The 20,109-nt window shown below is 37.7% G+C and overlaps 1 protein-coding gene across 1 annotated transcript in view; it reads right to left on the bottom strand.

Annotated features, from left to right (window-relative positions):
• Positions 1–3,446: 3,446 nt before the first annotated feature.
• The window catches only part of EDIL3 (EGF like repeats and discoidin domains 3), a 263,077-nt gene continuing 246,414 nt past the window's right edge, over positions 3,447–20,109 (bottom strand). Inside the window, exons 10-11 of the mRNA XM_049796524.1 lie at positions 17,774–17,929; positions 3,447–7,346 (exon numbers count right to left, since the gene is read on the bottom strand). Of these exons, the coding sequence (XP_049652481.1) occupies positions 7,197–7,346; positions 17,774–17,929 (306 nt within the window). The 3' untranslated portion in view covers positions 3,447–7,196. The remainder of the gene's footprint in view (positions 7,347–17,773; positions 17,930–20,109) is intronic.

The following is a 20,109-nucleotide window of genomic DNA, read 5'->3' as shown; positions in this document are numbered from 1 at the left end:
GTGAACCTGTTACAGTGTCCTTGTTTCAGCTGGGATAGAGTTAATTTTCTTCCTAGTAGCTGGTACAGTGCTATGTTTTTGAGTTAGGTATGAGACAAAAGTTGCTAACACACTGATGTTTTCAGTTGTTGCTAAGTAGTGTTTAGTCTAAAGTCAGGGATTTTTCAGCTTCTGGTGCCCAGCCAGCAAGAAGGCTGGAGGGGCACAAGAAGTTGGCACAGGACACAGCCAGGGCACCTGACCCCAACTGGCCAAAGGGGTATTCCATACCGTGTGATGTCATCCCCAGTATATAAGCTGGGGGGAGCGGTGGTGGGGGAATCACTGCTTGGGGTCTAACTGGGCGTTGATCGGCATGTGGTGAGCAATTGCATTGTGCATCACATGTATATTCTAATCCTTTTATTATTACTAGTGTCATTTTATTAGTGTTATCATTATCATTATTAGTTTCTTCTTTTCTGTTCTATTAAACTGTTCTTATCTCAACCTATGAATTATATTGCTTTTTCCCGATTATGTCCACCATCCCACTGGGTAGCGGGGGGAAGTGAGTAAGTGGCTGCATGGTGTTTAGTTGCTGTCTGTGGTTAAACCATGACATACAGTAACATGAGTCACATGTAGTAAAGGAATTTCTCCAAGTCAAAAATAGTAAAGGCAACACCGTTCAAGGGAAAAATAGGACAGATGTAAAAAAGTGAGGAAAGATCTTTCAGACAAAATATTTTTCTATACAATTCGGTGTACATAATTCTAGACCCCAGATAAGGTTTATGTTTTGTGTTAGAAGTTGTGGTGCGTTGACCCCAAACACCATCTAAGCCCCACACAGCTGCTGACTCAGTCTCTTCCACCAGTGGGACAGGGTAGAGAATAGGAAGACCAAAAGTGAGAAAGCTTGTGGGTTGAGATAAAAAGTTTAATGGGTGAAGGAAAGAGTGGGACCCCGCACCCTCCCAAAGCTACCAAGGGATGCAAAGGCAGTCAGTCACCACTTCCCACAAGCAGAGAGATATCCAGCCAGTCTCCGAGCAATGGCTAACTTCCCCTAAAGGCCCTTCCCAGCATTGAAGAAAGATAAATCCATCCAGCCAGACCTAGTACGGAAGTCCATAGTGTATTGGTCCATAGTGTCTACTTCATATTGTCTGACACTTTCATAAGAACATGCTGTATCACTTTTTAAGGGGCCTTTGATCCTGCTTCAGTGGATCACATATATATTTTATGCCCAATGGTCTGTGTACTTAATTGTATTTATTTTGGTTGAGGCAATACAATACATTTCTCTACAGCTCCTACTGACCTCTTGCATCCCAGAAAACCAATATATCTCAAGATCTTCCTTTAGTGTGCTTTTGATTTTCCAGTCTGATGCAAATGTTTAGTGACATTTCCTACCATCTTTTGAGGGCTGATATCTTTCATGCAGTCATGTGGCCATCAGAAATGTGCCTACTGACCTATCATCTGATGTGCAACCTCAGATAACCACAATGCATTAGCTTGTAAACCAGCAAGAAAGCAGCATCAGAAGCATTATCCTGATGAACCGCTGTGCTCTGACCATTCTTTCTATGTGCTGTGCCCTGCCTGTATTTCACTAGGTTATTTGTGCTTCCCATACATTCCCACACATGTGGAGCCTATTTCTAAATTGATCTATACTATATCAAAACACAATGGGTATTGTTACTAATATATAATGGTAAAATATATTTTGATACACTCTTAGTAAGCTAAATTGTGAGACCAAGACATGTTTCCATGCTCTTATGTTCAGAGGTATTTAAATATATATATTTACAGCTCCCCAAATGCTGATACTGATATGTATCATTGAAAGATAATTTGCAATAAATGCCATTATAAAACTACACAACAAAGACTTACACAAGTCTGCCTTTTCTGTTTTATATTTCTAATCTAAAGCAGTCTTTTGCATCCTAAAGTGTATTTCCCTATTAAGAAAATTACATAATTTTTAAAAAAGAAAATAAAAAGTTTGCATCAGTAAAATTATCTTCTATTTTGTCCTATTTTATTTTATAAGGCTAAGTGATCACAGGTCGCTTAGTGATCACTAAGTGAACAGATTAACCTCCTGTTATTTGAATCTAAGGTACAAAGTAAGTGTCATTGTATTTACCACAGAAGTATCAGACACTACATTTTTCATAATGATGTAGAGTGTTGATATGCATGTTAATCCCTTGAGCTCATTAGCTACAGGTATGGGAGGATGGACATTGATAAATAGTTGCTATTCTGAAGAGAATTACTCATTATTTTCTCTCATTGTCTTCATTAGAGTTCCTGGGGATCTACATTATGAAGAATGAAAGGAAAAATCACTTCTCATTTCTTCAGGAAGAGGCCTTGTGTTTCATGAAAGAGTTGCAATTTATAATTAAAAGTCAGAAAGATTCAAGATGTGTATTTTCAGAAATTTATGATTGAAGCGCTAATGTTCAGCCATCATTCACCAGAAGTAATCCTCTTTTTGTATGCACCATTATATTCCCATTTTTTATGACTGGTAGAGATATGTAATCACAAAAAATTGCAACATCAATTCTGTGACTTTTCTGTTGAAAGACGACATGCTGTTAGTGTTCAGACCACAGGTTTGGCAGACAAGGTACCTATCATCAGTGCATACTTGTGGATGGTTTTTATCTCTAAAAGACAATTTTTGGTGAAACAACACAAGGTGGAATGGATATGAAACAAAAGGGCTATGGCTTATTCTGGATCAGTAAGGAGTAAACCACTGAAGCATCATCTCTCAGAAGTACACAAAAATTTAAATTTGTTTTAAAAATCCCATTGTTTAAAATTGGGAGTGAATGGCTCTTCTGTGCACTACTTTAACCTTCATGCTTCTTCAGAAATTGAAATGATACAGTTAACTAAACTAAGAAATTTTTGGGGAGCAGGCTGTACAGCAAATAAAGTGAAGGGAGGTGAGAGCAAGCACTGGCCCTGTTTGGGCATCTCTGCTGGAAGCCTCATAGTGGGTCTGCACTGCAGCTGCTGTTTATCTTTTCAGAAATTAATTTGCCTATGCAGAAGTGGAGAAGAGAGGATAAGGATTGATAAATATCCCAAGAAAATTGACTTAAAGGAAATGAAATTGTCAGTTTACATCTCTGGTGCTCACTCAGAAAGCAGTAAGATAGAAAAGTATTTTTAGACTCATTCAACCCTTTGCTTTTTTATCTGAAAGAACAAAGGGAACACATTGAAGGGAGCGCAGCACCACAGTTGATTTTGCCAGAAACAACCTACCTACCACAAAGACCCTGCAAATGAATCCAGGAAAATGCCACATCATGTATCTGCTCCGCATTTGCTGCCACTGAGGCTGAGATAAGTTGTACCTCCTTCAAGGTATTGCAATATAAGTGCTTCAAAAATGACCTCATTTTTCAAAAGTTTTATTGTTAAGTTTGAAGACTAGACAAGGTCATACTGGTTTTACATCGTTCTACATGATTTAAGTATATACAAAACCATTTGAATATTACACAGCTTGAAAGGTTGCAAAGGTCATTGTGTCCAAGATACTTCTGTACTTACTGACACATCAGAAGCCAGCACTGAATATTATAGTTCATATTTGTTGTATAGCAAAGATACACTCATTTAGTATCCTTAGTCTTCAAAAGTGACACTAATTTGTATGCAGCCATTCCAAAAGAGAAAGTCAACCTCAAAACCAGAGCCAGTTAACTTGATAAGCCCTTAACAGAACACAGATAAAACAGAGCCTCGTGCCAGTGCTTTATTTCCTAGGCTATAAAAGTAGCACGTTACAGAGCTACAGGAAGGTGAAGTCTGCCTACAAATACTTAACTGGTTCAGGGTGAAATTTAATTAGGAGAACATTTTTTGTCTTGTTCAATGCCATTGTTACAACTAATACAGAAGTCAAGGATCATTTCAGAGTGTCTCTTCATCCCCTCCTAAAGGGACATATCCTGTCCTGCACTTCTGGTTTTGGGATGCCAGTTGCTTTCACGGGGAGAATACAGTTGTGTTAATTTATAACTTGTCCCTTATGTCAATGGAGTTAAGCAAAACAAGAAAATAAAATTTAAGGGAAAAAGTTTAATTCCAGACTATAATCTGATTCTCATCTGTTTTGTTAAATCTGAAGTATTTCACAGAAATCAGGAGTTATTTTAGACTTATACTGCTGACACTGGGAGCAGAATTTGGTAGTATGGCTGCACAATGCCATATAAAGAAAGCTTCTTGGTAGCTAAGGAATAATTTCATTAGAAAAAGCCCCAGTCTGTTGGCTGAAATTGTAAGGGCATCACATATATGATTCTTTCACAACTTATTACAGAGTGTTATCACAATGTATGGAGCTTTCTTTGCAGGTCGTGAAGACTGCTGGCAGATGAAAGCTGACACGGGACATAAGGATGAAAATACTCAACTCTAAATTAATACAAAATAAAATTACTATGTAAGGTATCATGGCAACACTATTTTTATATGCAGAAGAATGGATAACAATTAATTACTCAACCAAGAACTACTAATTCACAACCAAACCTGAAGCTGCAAAAGATGAGTAACAGGAAGAAAATCACTTAAGAACACCAAACAAATATTTCAAAAGAACATTAAAACCAGTTGGTAAACTAGGGAGCCTAATTTTCTGAAATGGCCTTCCATTTTTGGGGTACAATCAACTAGTGAAATAGCTACATGCTATTTTTCATATATGTAATTAAGTTCAGGGTCAATTGCTCTTCCACAATAGGAAGACGGGTATGGACCTCTTTAAATATTGTGTGTGCCCTAAAGGTATAAATATTACTCCTTTTTTTTTTTTTTTTTTTTTTTTTTTTTTTTTTTTTTTGTTGAGCCTAAAGTGCAAAACATGGGCAGTAGGTAATTTAGGAATACACTTGTCCTCCATTATTCAGATTTTTTTTTTTCTCTTTAGAAGTACCATCATGATTGACTTTCTCTTTAAAATCGCTCACCATGCTTGAAGACCACTCCATATATACATCATTAAGGAATGCTGTTAACACAGTTACAGACAAGACAGTAACAGTCTAGTGGCTTTTGTTATGCAGCACAAAGTAAAAAATAAAGAACAACTTAGCAGTGTTGCACAGGACCTCAACATTTCTTACACATACTTTTACCTTTACAGGACTCTTCTTTAGAAGTCTTTAAATGTCTAAGCCTTATAAAATAAATAATTGTATAAATACAGTTTAAGGATCATTTTATAGAGGCAGGGTGTTCTGTTTGTTAAAACGTGACAGTTTAAGTGACACTATCAGAAAACCGCCACCAATATATCCCCAATTCTTGTATGTAAAATTCCTGGCTGCTATTCTAGAGTCTTTCACAGTTCAATGGATAATATATTTTGTCTGTGGTGGAGAATGTGTGATTAAATGCAGGTTTTTGAAATCCAAACCATTTTGTTTCCAAAATAAACTTTGCCCTTTGCAGACTGTGGGCCAACTAGCTGTTTGCCTAGGAAGCAGTGCCCAGGTTCATACTTCAGCGTTTCAGTGAGAATGTAATGGTGACAAAAAATAATTTCAGTGACATTTGCTCAAGCATGCAGCTGTCTCTCTCTCTTTCTTCACATCAGCATGTTATGAAATTAAAAGGGTGGCAGTAATCCCAAATGCTGTTATTTCAGGTAACAGATAAAATGTTCCCTCGCTCCTTGTCCCAGGAATTTTTTTAGACTTAGGTGCTACGCTAACATAATCATAGAGCACTTCACTCCAAGGAAACTGGGAGTGCTCTACAAGGGTTGGTATCATTATCTCCATCATCAGGGGAAACTGAGGCACTGGGGAGAATGTCCCCCCTACTGCTCCACTTTTCCTCCCCAAACCTACTTTTTAAACTGGGGGCCACGCTGGCTATCATGTGGTTAAAATGACATAGTGTGTACGAAGCATTTCTGTAGATGAGGCATGATAAAAGTCAGCCTCCTCGTGGCTCACTGGTGTATGTCTGAAGATGACAGTTGGGAAGGGGGGGTGTCGAGGGCCCAGGTTTGATGCACCCCTGCAACACCTCTTGCCTAAATGCCTGGGAGGAAGGCTGTGACCACCACCATAAGAAGAGTCTACCAAGAGGGTTTCCTGGCAGTAAGGGAGTCATTCCTCCTGTGTGACTTTTAGCACCCAATTCCTTCACCCCAATTTGCCTCCTCACAGGAATTAAGGAGGTTTCTGAAAGAAGTAACTGGGCAGGCAGCTCCACCTAGGGTTGTGTGCTCACCCTGGGCAAGTCACGAAATGGGCTCGGGATTTCTGATGCACTGTGTGCCTTTACCTATGTGTGTACTTAAGATGAGATACCACACATACCCTGGCATCTCATCTCAGCCTCCTTGAAAAAGCGCATCTCAAGCAGAATTAGTAAACTTTGGCAAATTCATTATCTTCATAGTATACTGGTAGCAGATTTTGTTCCATATGCAAACGGGTCACCTCTCTCAAGGAAAATAACATTGGTGGTGATACTAAACAGAAAAGATGGAGGTCATGTCTATAGCATGCAAAACAGAGAGGGAAAATGGGGTTAGTTAGGAAAACCCTTTAAGTGCGTGGACTCTGCTGTTCAGATGAAAGTGATGAAAGGTAGCTTGTAATATCGCAGGTACTGCGTTTTACAGTACCACAGAGTATCTTCCAAAATATATGTCATAAATACTGACAGTGTTTGATAGGCACAATTACTATAATGCAGTCATCCCCAAGTAAACTTATTGCTAAAAGCTGCAGTATCACTTTTTGCAAGTAAGATGACAGTATGATTTATGGAGAACTCGTCAGCCCAATGTTTCTAAAGCTGCAAATGAGCTTTGTCATGCTATTTCTCTTCCCTTGTAAAAAGGATGCTGCTGTTTTTTTTCCCTAACATGTTTCAACTAGTGTGAACAACTCAAAGAAAAACTAGAAAGATAATTCCACCGCAGAAGGGACAACACTAACAGATTTCAAGGACAAAATCGGATTGGATCATTTAAAGGGCAGGCTTAGACCTCCTTGCGAAAGACAGTTAGCGGCCTACCATAAAATGAGCACTTGTTCATGAAAACCCCACTCAGCATCCTACAGGCTTTGCACAGTTTCTTCTACGGAGGGACTTTTAGCTACGCTGAGAGCTGCGACGCCTCGTGGAGATCTGCCTCAGTCCTCCGCTGTGCAGCCCAGCAGCTCCGACCGCAGGGTGATCCTGCCGTACCACGACCACGGGAGGATGCGGACGTGCCGGGCGTAGATCGGAGGGTCGATGACGTTCTTACGGTGTGTGTCGTTGTCAAAATTTCCCTGGAACACCTGAAGGGCACGTAACGAGAAGATATGAGACCGCGTGGCTTGAATAAGAGCTGTGGCACACCCCTGATGTCCCCGGGCACCTCTCTGTGCTGAATTTTGATCATGCCGGCACCCAACTGATGCTGCAAAGAGCACCTGCCATTGCTGAGACCTTGGGATTTCATTGCACGCCGGGGACCTTGAAGCCGGGTATAGGCGTGGTATGCTTAGCCCCGGTGCACATTCAGCCTTCGATTCAAAGCTTATTCTGCTGTTCTGCCAACACCCAGGGCCCTGCTCTAAATGTTACATAAAAAACATTAACATTTAAAAAATTAAATGTCTTTTTACTTGGCATTTGTATCATGTCAAATTAATCCCAGGAGATCCTGTTAGTGTTTCCAACAAACTAACATTAATAATTAAAGTTAAGAAGAATTTTTATTGTATAACTTATGAATGCAGCTTGGGTGCAACTATGTAAACCCTTGTAAAGTTAGTGATTTCAAGGATACTATCTTCTTCTGTCAAACAAAAGTCAGCATATGAGTTAAGGGCATTGGTTTTTGATCAAATTAAAAAATACTAGCACAGTATAGTGCAGCTTACAATGTTATTTCCACTAGTATGGGTTAACCAATACATAAGTGAGTTCCCAAACTTCTGTCTGGCTTAAAACAGTGCTGGATTTTTCCCCTGGCAGCCACTATTTAAATTCAAAGACCACGGCACCACTTTTTTAGTAAAATGCTCGGATTATTCTCTTGGGATATTTTCAGTTTTCAAGGGAAATGTTCATTCTCTTCAAATGTCAGCCAATTCACTTTTCATTTGTAAAAACTAAGTTTGATGGCTTTTCCACTGGAAATGAATGAGTTTCGTTTGCATCATGCTGAGAAGGAATATGGACCTCCTGAAGAAGTGATTATATGACTGAATTAGTACAGAATGGCAAGTTTCCTAGAAGTTCTTAAGAAAAATGTCAGAGGTTGAATTCAGAAGAGGCTGATCTACTATTTTAGCCCTTAAGCTGGTTCTTCCGTGACATGTTTACAAAGCACTATATGAAAATTTCACTTTTTGGTCTCTATGCTGCACCTTTTCTTTGAATTTCAAACGCCTCTCTGAAGTGCTATCAATTTGGCATCTTGAACAAAACATGTATCCTCCACAAGTGATGCTCTTTCACAAGTGATAAATTTCCCTTCTTGCCTGGCATCTCACTAACACAGAGATGGGAGCATTAAAGCATCTAGGAGTTAAGACAGATGGTTAAAATTGCAGACAGACTGACCACAGAAACAAGTGTTGTGAGTGTAAGGAAAAAAATGTATTTAATACGGGAAAAATTGTTTGTCACCCAGGTACAGTGTTGATTACATAAATCAGCTGGAGCTTGGGCTAACAAGATTGTGCCTGAATTTGTGTTTCATTTGTGGCAATATAGCGTACAATAAAAGGCAGTAAGCTCATTATTAAAATTACAGAGTGGCATTCCCCAATGTGCAATATGCAGCTAGGAAGGCTTAAAAGTAAATTTTTTCCATTTGATTTCTTGTGCATGCATGCAATATGTCTGTTGATATTTTTTACCAAGCCAGATGATAAGCAATGCAGGACTGCAGACAATTCTTGCTGCAGAACTACTGGAAAATTCTTTTACTTTCAATTTTATTTTCCCTATGGAAGATGTATTTCAGAGATAACATTTAAATGAAGGCTTAGAACAAAGAATGTTGTTTACCAGAAGAACCTATCTACAGCCCCAGCACTCATATTCACATATAGCTATGCAAAATAAATAAAATTATGTGATGCAAACCATGCAACAAATACAGCTGAAGAAGGTAGGATTATATAATTTACGTAGAGCAGGAAAACAAGAATTAAATTTTATTTCTAACTCATACATGATTTTATTAGCACTTGAAGTCAAACTCATCTGTTTCAGAGGTTAATTTATGCAAATCTGAAATTCACCTTCCCTCAAAATTCAAGATCTGGTTTCAAGAAATTAAATAAATGTGCTAGATCAGAAGATTTTAGGGAAGTAAATTTATCAGGAAGCGAGGGAAGCTTTGTCAGCATCTGCAAATGTGACCTGTATGAAATATAACATTCTAAGAGCAAATTTACTGGATTTTTTTGCTGTGGACCCATGGCAAATTTCTTATGGGAAAAATATATTCTTTGTCACTCTTCATTTTACTTCAGCCTAAGTTCACTAATGGAGTCAAGAAACATTGAAAGAGTGGGGAGGACAAAGGACAAAAACGTTATATCTGACTTACCAGTACAATAAAGCTATGTCTGTAGCCAAAACTAATTTTTCTTTAATTACTTTTTGCTTTATGCCTAAACAGTCAATACTAAATGAACCACCTAAGCAATTAAAAGCTCTTGAAGAGCTGGTATGCTCATACTATAAATGATCACTCCCACATTTGTTTCCAAGAAGTTTGTTTCAGTACACAACACCTCTGAAGACTGTAATGATTTATTAGCATTCAAGAAGCTGATGTTGGAGTTATAATACATAGCTCTATGTAATTTTTCAGATGAAAAAAATGCACAATGACAATAAAATCCAAGCTGATTAGTGGTCAAGGAATAAAGAGCAGAGTGTAAGTTGTTAACGTGTCAGTGCATAAAGCCAGTGCATATTTTCATTTTGAGTTCTGGGTGGGTGCAGATCTGGCCCTGCCTTATCTCAAACAGCAAATAGACAGATTGAAGCAGCAAGATGGACACAACCATGGAAGAACATCCTTTTGCAAATTATTAAATGGACTAAGTCTCTTCAGCCTGAAAGGAGATATGATAGATGTCTATAAAATCGTAAGTGGCATGGAGAAAATCAATAGCAGGCGATATTGCACTGTCCCCTTACCAGAGCCACGAGGGAACAAGGAGTGATAGCAGGTTTGTCCTGAGCCACCTAAAGGTCACGGTTCCCCGTACAACACATAATTAAACTGTGGCACAGCTTCCATAGCCTTTAAATACCGTTAAAGATCAGATAAATTGTTAGGGGCAAAATCAGCAGGGGCTATTAAACGTACAGACAGAAGAAAGTTGGAGGCTGGAAAAGTACACTAGGGAAGAATAATAGCCCTGTGTTTTTTAATTCTCTAGTCATCTGCTACAGGATGCTCCCTCCCTTGGACAGACCTTCAGCCTCCCCCAGCCCAGTGGCTCCCATGTTACAAGGTACCTCTGTTGGGAAAAGTGTACTGAAGCTCCTGCTTTTTGTCAATCTTGTTGTGGAAAGTTGAAGATTTTACAGTGGATATTATCTATTTATGTCAGTCTGCATACTTCAAAGGTGTAACTTGCTTAAACATTTACTCAGCAGCTTCAGCAATTTTACACATACACGTCCCATACACATATGTGTAGTTCCCCTGTAGCTTAGTCTCTTACAGCTGCTATTAAAATAAAAAAGTAGAAAATACATGCTGTTGTACTTTCAAATATGATAACTTATTTTATGATCAGTTCATGCAAAAGAGAATGAAAACCTGGAAAACAGGTACTGATACTTTCTGCCAAAAAGATTTCTGAAATATAAACAAGTCTTGTTTATAACTGTGTCCAACAAGCAATATGGATGTCTTGCCTTCAAATGTTCACTGAGACTTTTCAACAGAACTGTTTTATGGCATAAGCAGCAAATCTGAATGACGACAATGTAAGTTGACTCATATTTTTAAAAGACAACTATTGTATGTTTTATGACAGAATAATTTAGAAGAAAGATCTGAAGAATAGCAGCTTTGGAAAAGTGAAGTTTATTACAACTGATGATTGCTTTGCTCCAAGCATGGAGCTGGAAACCAGGTTTTAGGGCACATCCATAGGACTCATTAATAGGCGGCTGCAGCAGGTAAGATTATTTGTGGTGCTGTGTCAATGGATGTGCATGGAGGATAAAAATTCAGGGAGTCTGATTCTCCACAGAGAATCTTTCTGGATCTCATGTCTCGCAGAAACTTAAATTACATGAAAAGTCTGCACTGGCCATAACTTTATTGGTTTCTGCTATTTATAATGGCTGAGAGTTGAGACTTTATTAGTCAAGCCTCAGATGGTGAAGTCACTATATTGTCTGCTGTACCATATTTTTTATTTTGAGTGGCACACTTTAAACATGTTATTTCATGGAACAACTAATCCTGCTTATATTAGAGGCAGATTATTTTAGAAGTATAGCTGGACCTGGCTTCTGTTTGGAGTTTGCTTGAGTGCAGAACATCTCAGTGTTTGGACAAATAAAAGAGGCACTATTCATTTAAAATCCAAAAAGAAACTGTATGAAAAGTATTTTTTTGACAGCCATATTCCTTTATTTGGGAAAGAATTTATTTCTTTATTACTATTCACTGAAGAAGACTTGCTTAAGCAAGAGAGAGAATGCGCAGATCTGAATACCCCTTTTACTTGCTTTGAAGTTTTTTACTCTTGGTGGAGTAACATTTTCATCATGAAGAGTTACAAGCAAACAACACTAGGTAAAAGATGTCTTGATTTCTCACCAGAAGTAGAGCTACTGTTTACAGGCATACTTCATCCCTTGGAAGAAGCTTTCTACTATAAAAGACTGGGGAGGGTTTTTTTGAACATACATATGTAGACACATGTATGTATGTGTGTGCACATGTGGTTTTGGAGTGATTAAGAGGAGAAAAAAGACATTCTTTCTTTTCAGTTGGTATACATAAAGTCTCTGGGTCTAAATTTTCCACTCTGATCTTAGCCATTTTCCTTTCTTCTTTACCGAGCACTTTTCTGGGCCTGGCTGATGAGTCAGCAGTTGATTGGCATGCAATGGGTAGCTGTGAAAAAGAGTCCAGTGCCAGAAGAAGGACAGGTTTTCCCCCTCTTTGTGACCCCTGAATAAGAATATGTATTACGGGAGCTTTATTATTTCTTCAAGTTCAGAATAGATACTAGGCAGGTAAAACTTTTAAACTTGTGAAACAAACTATCACATTCTTGTTATTTTTTCTACTTGATCTATCTACTGATGCTACTAAAATGGGAATTTACTCCACTGTACATAGTTTATAAGTGCTTTATGATAGAAGGTTCAAAGCCAAGCAAAAAGTGGAAGACCAACTTCTCTCCAGAAATGCTTACAGAAATTCAAGATAGAGACTGTTAATATGAGCATGTTGTCTTCCTTCAGCTCTTAGTGTGGTACAAAGGAGAGAGATATGTGTGCTGGAGGCACAAACTAGAATGAGTATAGCTAGATCTTCATTTAATAGAAATCATGTTAACTCAGCTGAAAGTAACAGAAGTCACTCATAATTTAAACCAGTGCAGAAAAAAAAATAAATATTACTGTTAGATTAGAAATGTTATTTTAAATAATAGTATTAAATAATAATAAAAATAAAAAAATATTACTAAAAAAAAAGTGTTCTTTAACTGTGCCAAGTATGTAGATTATATGTAGGAACTAAATCTATCAATGCAAACCAGGTATTAGAATAATTAAACACCATACAGAAAACCATTAGCAAATATAGCTGAAAGATTTAACCTGACATGATCTAACTTTTCATCTGTAAGTAGGTTCCTGTCTTCCGTTGCTATGGCAATTAACTAGACATGCAAAGCATATAACTTATGACTAGTTCATCATTTTGTGTACAAATCCAGTGGCCATTTGCATACTGGACATTGTCTACGTCCAGTGAATTGCACTGCTGATGGTTAATAACGACTGAAGGCGCTGCAGCCTGCTAGACTCCTTTAGGCTACTTTCAGATGTTCTCATATTTTAAAAAAACGGCCTCCAAAATGCCATTCGACACCGCAGCTGGCCTTGAGTTATCTACAGCAGGCTGTGCAATTTATAAATCACATGTGGAAAGTGATTAAAAAAAAAAAAAGGTGAAATTTGGTTTGGATATCCTTAGCTTTGGAGGCACAGTGAGCTACTGACCTCTAGTTGAGAAAAACAAGATAGCTATTAGCTTTGGTCCTTTTTCTAAAATATATTTTCTTCCTGCTTGTCAGCCTGCAATGTAATTTATTTTGCTTCTTGAAGACAACAGGAAAAACTTTCATATTTTCCAGGCAACTCATTCAAGCTACTTAAAATGAATGAGAAGGAAGGCTTCATTTTTTTTAAGACATGCTTTCCCCCCCCCCAGTACCTTTTTTGTCTGCATTCACAGAAGTTAAGCACAGATGTGAACTCAAATGACTGGCTGTTAAAATAGCAGGAGCCAAACTGGAGCTGCAGGAGCCACTGTTCTTAGAACAGCTTTTCCATTTGAAATGGTGCAAAGAAGAAAACTGAACACCGTATATCCTTCTGTTTGAAAGAACTAATTTGTTGCAGATTGATCAAAGATACAGACTGCACATAGTGCACTTGTGAATACAAGATACCAATATTTTTTCCTTTGTAAAATAACTTCACGAATGATGAAGATGCAGAAGTGAATGGCTGCAGAAATTCACTGAGATATGCTGGTATGTTAGGACTCATCCTGTAAACTGCTGAACAGTGACATATTCAGCACCAGACAGGATTAAACTCTCAGCTTTTCCTTCAATGCTTTGTAAAGTCACAATATTCATCTGCAAACCATTATTACCAGCCTACCAATACCTCCATAATTTCTATGTCTGAGACATTTTTTTAATCTTTGCTTTTCCAGAATGTAAAATGACAAATTTTGTTAGGACTTTAAAAGTAGTTATTTTTCTTTTATCTTGTCTTCCTTTCCCTGAAAGTTTTTGGAATCATCTTTCTCCTAAACTATGGGAGAATTTTACAAGGATCACAGGATGAGTATAGGATAAGTAAATCACCTGCAGAGGAAATAAGAAATCTATATATTCTATCCTCCATAGAAGAAATCAAGGTATTCAGTTAATATATAGAATGAATGAGAGTAAATTATGAATAATTTATGCTTGCTGCTGTTGTTAGTTGCCAGTATCTATCATCTCCCTTCCGTATCTCCAGGGGACAGAAGAAACATTCCATGAAAGTTTCACTTTGCTGTGAAAACATGGTTTCTTCTACAGTGTTCTTGCATTTTGGGCCAAATCTTGTATCTTAACTGAAGCTAAGGAAATTGTTGTCGATCCTGTATCAGACAGGACCAATGATGCTTTTTCTCTTCTGCTCCCCCTGGATGAGAGACAGCATTGCTTTGCCTTCAGCTGGTTTTATTTTTTTATTTATATTTTTGTTCCACTGCACACAGGCCAGAGTGTGGCCACTGTTTCTGGTGCTGTATACATCCAGCGGGCAAATCCCCTCAGACCACACTGCATCAACACACACCTAGCTGCAGCAGTGATGAAGGGTTTTGTGTCAAACTGGATGTTTTTTCTGGGTGATGCTCCATGCCACTGGCTGAATGCAATTTATGTATTGTCAGTAATTAAATGGATGATGGAAATAGATTTGCTTGTTAAATGTGCAGATGTGGCCAAGCTTTTCCCATTTTGAAAGGTGGAATCAAAATTCAGAGTGGTCTTGACAAATTGGAGATCAATGGTTCAATTTAATAATGATGAGTAGCAAGCCAAACCTTAGGAAGTCATAATCAATGTCACAGGTACAATATGGAGAATGATGGGGCAGGCAGTAGTTCTGTGCTAAAGATTGCAACACTACAAGTGTGGGAAACCACGCTTCAAGCAGAACACGTAAGAATGATCTGAGGTTGAGAAAACATATCCTTTGGGGAAAGACTGAAAGAACAAAGATTATTTTTTTCCCCCAAGAAGGAACTGAGAAGAAATAGGTTAACATACTTCAGCCAGAACAAACTGTCTGAAAAGATGAAGATAAAATCAGTTTTTTGTGTCCTCTGAGGACAAGATGGCTGTGTTGCAGGGAGGGGGATAAGCAAACTTTCTACATTTTAGGAGATTTTAACACTGGAGTAGACTGCCTGTGTTGTAGAATTTCCATCACTGTCTGTTTCTGTGAACATGTGTGATAGTAATCTGATGGAGAATGGTGCAGGATATGAGCATTGTATGAGGTGAAGGACAGGTGAATGAATTAAGCCTTAGTTCTAACAAGGAACTATTTGCACCTATTCCTAAGGTGGCAGGAAGGGACTTGGGGGTTTCTGAATCCCATTTTTTGCTGAGAAGACCTCAGAGGGGATAGAGTAGAGGAGTGTAGTCTCTTCATAGGTCAAGAGGTACATATCTAGGTGCTGTCTCAAGATCCTTTCCAGTCCTACCTCCTATAAAGTTTTGCCAAGTTCACTGACGAACTGCTAGTATTTCTGGAGTGTCAGACTCTGCCATCAGACTTCTGACTTTTTCAGATGTTTGTCAAATGCAAAAAATTAGAAATAGTAAAGATACTTTGGATTAATGTTTGTGTATCAAAGACAGGGGTCTGGACTCGTATCAAGCAATCTTATTTGTTTATTTTGTGCAAATTTAAATTCAGAAGTTATAACTTCTAATTTCCAGCTAAGTGTATTTGATCACATTCTGCTTTTAATTGCTCTTGATTTGCTAAAGAATCGTAATAATATGCATCTATTTCATTCTTAGGGATGTTAATTAATGGAGGATGTGAGATGTTTTAATAAGACAATGATTAAGAGTTTTCCATTGTTCCTAACGGAATATGCGGATAGCAATTAACAATCCAGATGATGATGAAAGCAAAAAGAATTTAATTGCCTTGGCAAATGTTATAAACAAGTGTAGAATGGAACAGTGCTGTTAAGTGAGAGTGCATTTTCTTTCAGCCTTGCTTGTGACTGTTAACTGTGTTTCTCACCAGAGACTTGAACGCGTGTTCTTTTTTTTCAGTAAAATGAATGCAAAAGTTCACTAACAGAAGTTTGCCTTAGAGAAGACATTTCTTTCACAGTAGATCTTTTGCTTCTGTTTTTAAATGCCAGAGATTTAAAATGGGACGTGTACAAAGTCCTGAAGTGACTATCTGTCATTTATATTGAATGCATTTATGGTACATCTATGAAAGGTGAGTTGTTTGTTTCCAATTTTTATCTGACAACCAATTATAGTAGACACATCCATAATCATGGGTGTCAGGACCTTCTCAGTTGGATGGCTAAAACAACTGATTTTGTTTTCCCTATGTAAATTCCTTTAGAATTTGATGGGGAAAAATCTCAGTGCAGGATAAAACCACAGTGAACTGCCATTTGGCTTTTAAGACTGGGACTTTACAATGTCATCTTTGGATAATAATCTTACAAACATAATGTCTATGCACAGACACACATACCGTTATGTACATATTTAATCCAGTAATTTAGGACACCTTCTTCTAATAAGGTGTACATTTGATCAGTCCTTTAAAATCAGTGAAATTTAAGAGATGCAGTTGTCTAACCCCTCATCAATAGATCTACCTGTACTCATACAACACATATCAATACATTTCAAAAGCCTTCTCATTACTTCAAAAAATTAATTTAATTGACCTATATAAAGGGTATTAATTTTTCACTGAAGAATTTTTGTTTATTCTAATAAAAATTAGTACAAGTGGGAACATTTATCACCCTGAATACAGATGTTAAAAAAACGAGATTTGAGCCACGCGTTATCAGACATATCAGCCATCTGGTATTTTTTCTTAGTACATCTTCTGTTTCAATCAGACATAATCCCACTAAGATATTTAATAAATAATTCACATTTTGTCAGCTTGCTTAATGTTTCCCTTAAGCAATACATATGCTGTAATCTCCTTCTTAACAGATGATATTATGAATTCAGGTATTTGTAGTATAAAAGTGCTATATAGTTTAAAGGAAAGGTATAATGAGTAATATCTTAAATAACAAGAAAAAAGTTAAATGCTTCCAGGTAAATCAATCAGCAAACCTATACTTTCTCTACGCCTCTCATTAAACATTTGCAAAGGAAGTTGTGGAACTTTTAATGTTTTGTATTCATTTAATAGTGTAATAAAAAATAATCTTTCCATTGAGTATTTAAAGCCCCAGTGATTAATTTCCAGGGGAAAAAAAAAAAAAAAAATCAATCCAAAATGGCTAAGTAATGAGGTACACTAAAGATTGCTTTACAGAAAATAGTGCATACTTATCAAAATATGCACTGAGACACTGTTTTTGAATATACAAATAAACCTCTATTTATATACCTTCTCCTCTAGAGTTAAAGGAAGAAATAATTCCAATAAATGGAGAACTGTAAAGTTTTATGTCCCATATTTAATAGAGTTAAATCAGGTGCATTGCACTGATAGGTATGATATTACTGCACTGTGAATGTCATTGTGTTATATGACTCTTTTTTATTCACCTTGACTTTTGTCTGTGGGATCCTATGCATATGGAACCCTACGAAGCAGGTAGCATGCAATAATCTACAAGCTCCCAGCACTGGAGTTACTACAGGTGTAGTCCTCTGTAAATGCAACCAAAATATCAATTTTCTCTTTGCTTTACCTTATCCTTCTTTTGTTTTTCATCTTGGTATATGATCCAGTGCTCCCCATCATTACTGTAAGCAAGCTTGTAGGACCCCACAAATTGGACATGACCAAAATCTTTAGCTCCTTGGGTAATTATGCCAGTGATTTTTGTAGGGACAAGCAGGTCAACCTAAACAAAACAGAAATAAAACACAGGAGAAGGTCATTAGAACAGTTGCCGTTTGCAGTCTTACTTTACACCACAACAAAGCAAAACGGTACAGCATGTCACGCATTGTTCGCAGACAGTTCTTGGATGTAGGCAGGGAAACCCAGGGCTGTTAAGAAGGCCTTTAGTGCATGGTGAGAGAAAACCCAGTCCAAGAGGTGGCTTTGCCCTGCTTTGCAAATGTGCCCACTGCATGCTGACACCATCGACAGTAACTTTCCCTCTCCAAGCTCCTAGTCAATTTACATTTGTTTTCTGTTTGTTACTTATTGTTTACACCAGCTAATGGCACAGCAGGGCTAACCTCATACCATTTTCCATTGTGCCATACGTGGTCCCACCAAACCACTGCAAACAATTTGTAGCCAAACTGTTCCCCTGTGCTCCTAATAATCAGAATACAATATGCCAAGGTTGATTCCCCAAGTGCCTTTCCATTTCCTTAGCAGTAACAGAGCCTGTGCTTTACTAAGTCTTTTAAAACATTTGCTATCACACTTCTTTTCCTGCTGAACTTTTCTTCTCTCTTTAAGCCTTTATTTCTTTTTCTACCTCTAAAGCTCTGACTTTTTCATTCCTTGATTTTTCTGAGTTCTTTATTTAATAATCTTAGCATAAGAGTTTAAAAAATGCAAGGCAGGAATCTTAAAGCCTAATAAAATCTGAGCTTTCAAGTGGCTTTCATGTGGGTCAGCACATCTGTGATCAGTTCTTTTGAACCAGAACCCAACACTGAATATAACAGATTCGAGCCAGATGCCTTGGATTAAAATGATCAAGACACAGAATACAATAACAGAAGTAAATTGACCTAATAATGTATTTTTAGAGGAAGAATGCAGGAGTTGAATTCCCTATCAAAATTGACATTTTCTTGAAATATGAAGGTAAAACTGAGGCTTCATTCTGTGTCCTCCAGCAATGCGGCAAGCCAGTAAAAAAAAAAGAAAAAAGGTAGATTTATTTCAAACAATAAATGGCTGTGAAGCAGTCGGCATTTTTAACATTGTCCGTTAAATCAGGCAAGAGAGACTAGTAGTAAAAATATTACAGTAAAATGAAAGGAGGGCTGAACTCCATGAGAAGACGAGTGATATGTTTTTACAGCAAAAAAAATTAAAAAGAGAAGGTGAAGAAATAAAAGAATCTCTGGCTGACCAAATGCTGAAGATCCAGTCTTGCGATGTTGGGAAGTTGAGGCCCCCTGAGCAAACTAGATTTTGACTGGAATGTGGGGCAAGACAGAAGAACAGATGTGATACAAAGCATAAGAAATTAATCATGAGAATAGAAGGAAAAATAAACAAGCATGAGAAGTCAGCTAGTCCAAGCCGATGCCTTTGAAAGGTGGACACTACAGTTTGGACTCTAGAAAGAAGAAAACAAAGAAAAGTGTAAGAGTACATTTATAAGAAAAGAAGAGGAAAAATGATTTTTCAGAGCAATCAGACAAGGAATACTGGAGACCCCTGCCCCAATATTTGAAGACAGGTAGCAAATAATGAGCAGCAAATCCTTTTAAGAAAATGAATAACTTAAAAGCTTCAATACTGAGATACTACAACAGTATTTGGAAAATATCATTGTCCGCAGACGGTCTGAGAGTTTTGGTTCTACCAGAATGAACTAATTTATTGCCATCTGATAGCAGCAATGTTGCTCAGAGGAACACCCCAGAATATGAGGGAAGTATCCCTGGGAGGCAAAATTTTTTTTGTTTGCCCTTTGGTCAATGGAGAGAGAGAGAAGGACCCAATCAATGATCACTCGGAGCAGGATTCCGCTTTGGATACTCTCATGGACTGCTTGAAGGGACTTCTGTAAGGACAGCAGCAGGGGGGCTTGCTTCCATAGCCTAAGTGGGCCTCTGGGAAATGAACACTGCTAATTAGTATAAGTCTTTCATGAATTAATAAACACCAGGTCTGCAGACCTCGCGTGCAAATATTTTGGAGTCTAAATGAATAGTCTGTTTTTCAAGAAGGCTGATCTGGTAAGGCATCACTAATCGGTCCACACTTCCAGGCAGCATTTGAACTAAACATTTCAGAGTCAACTTTAGATTCTCTTTGTAAATAATTTTGACATTAGCATTTTACAAATGTAACCTCTTTTTAGCAGAGAATGCTTCTCATACTAAA

This window comes from Accipiter gentilis, chromosome Z, assembly GCF_929443795.1.
Source record: "Accipiter gentilis chromosome Z, bAccGen1.1, whole genome shotgun sequence".
Lineage (NCBI taxonomy): Eukaryota > Metazoa > Chordata > Aves > Accipitriformes > Accipitridae > Astur > Astur gentilis.
This window is presented reverse-complemented; position numbering and strand designations above follow the sequence as displayed.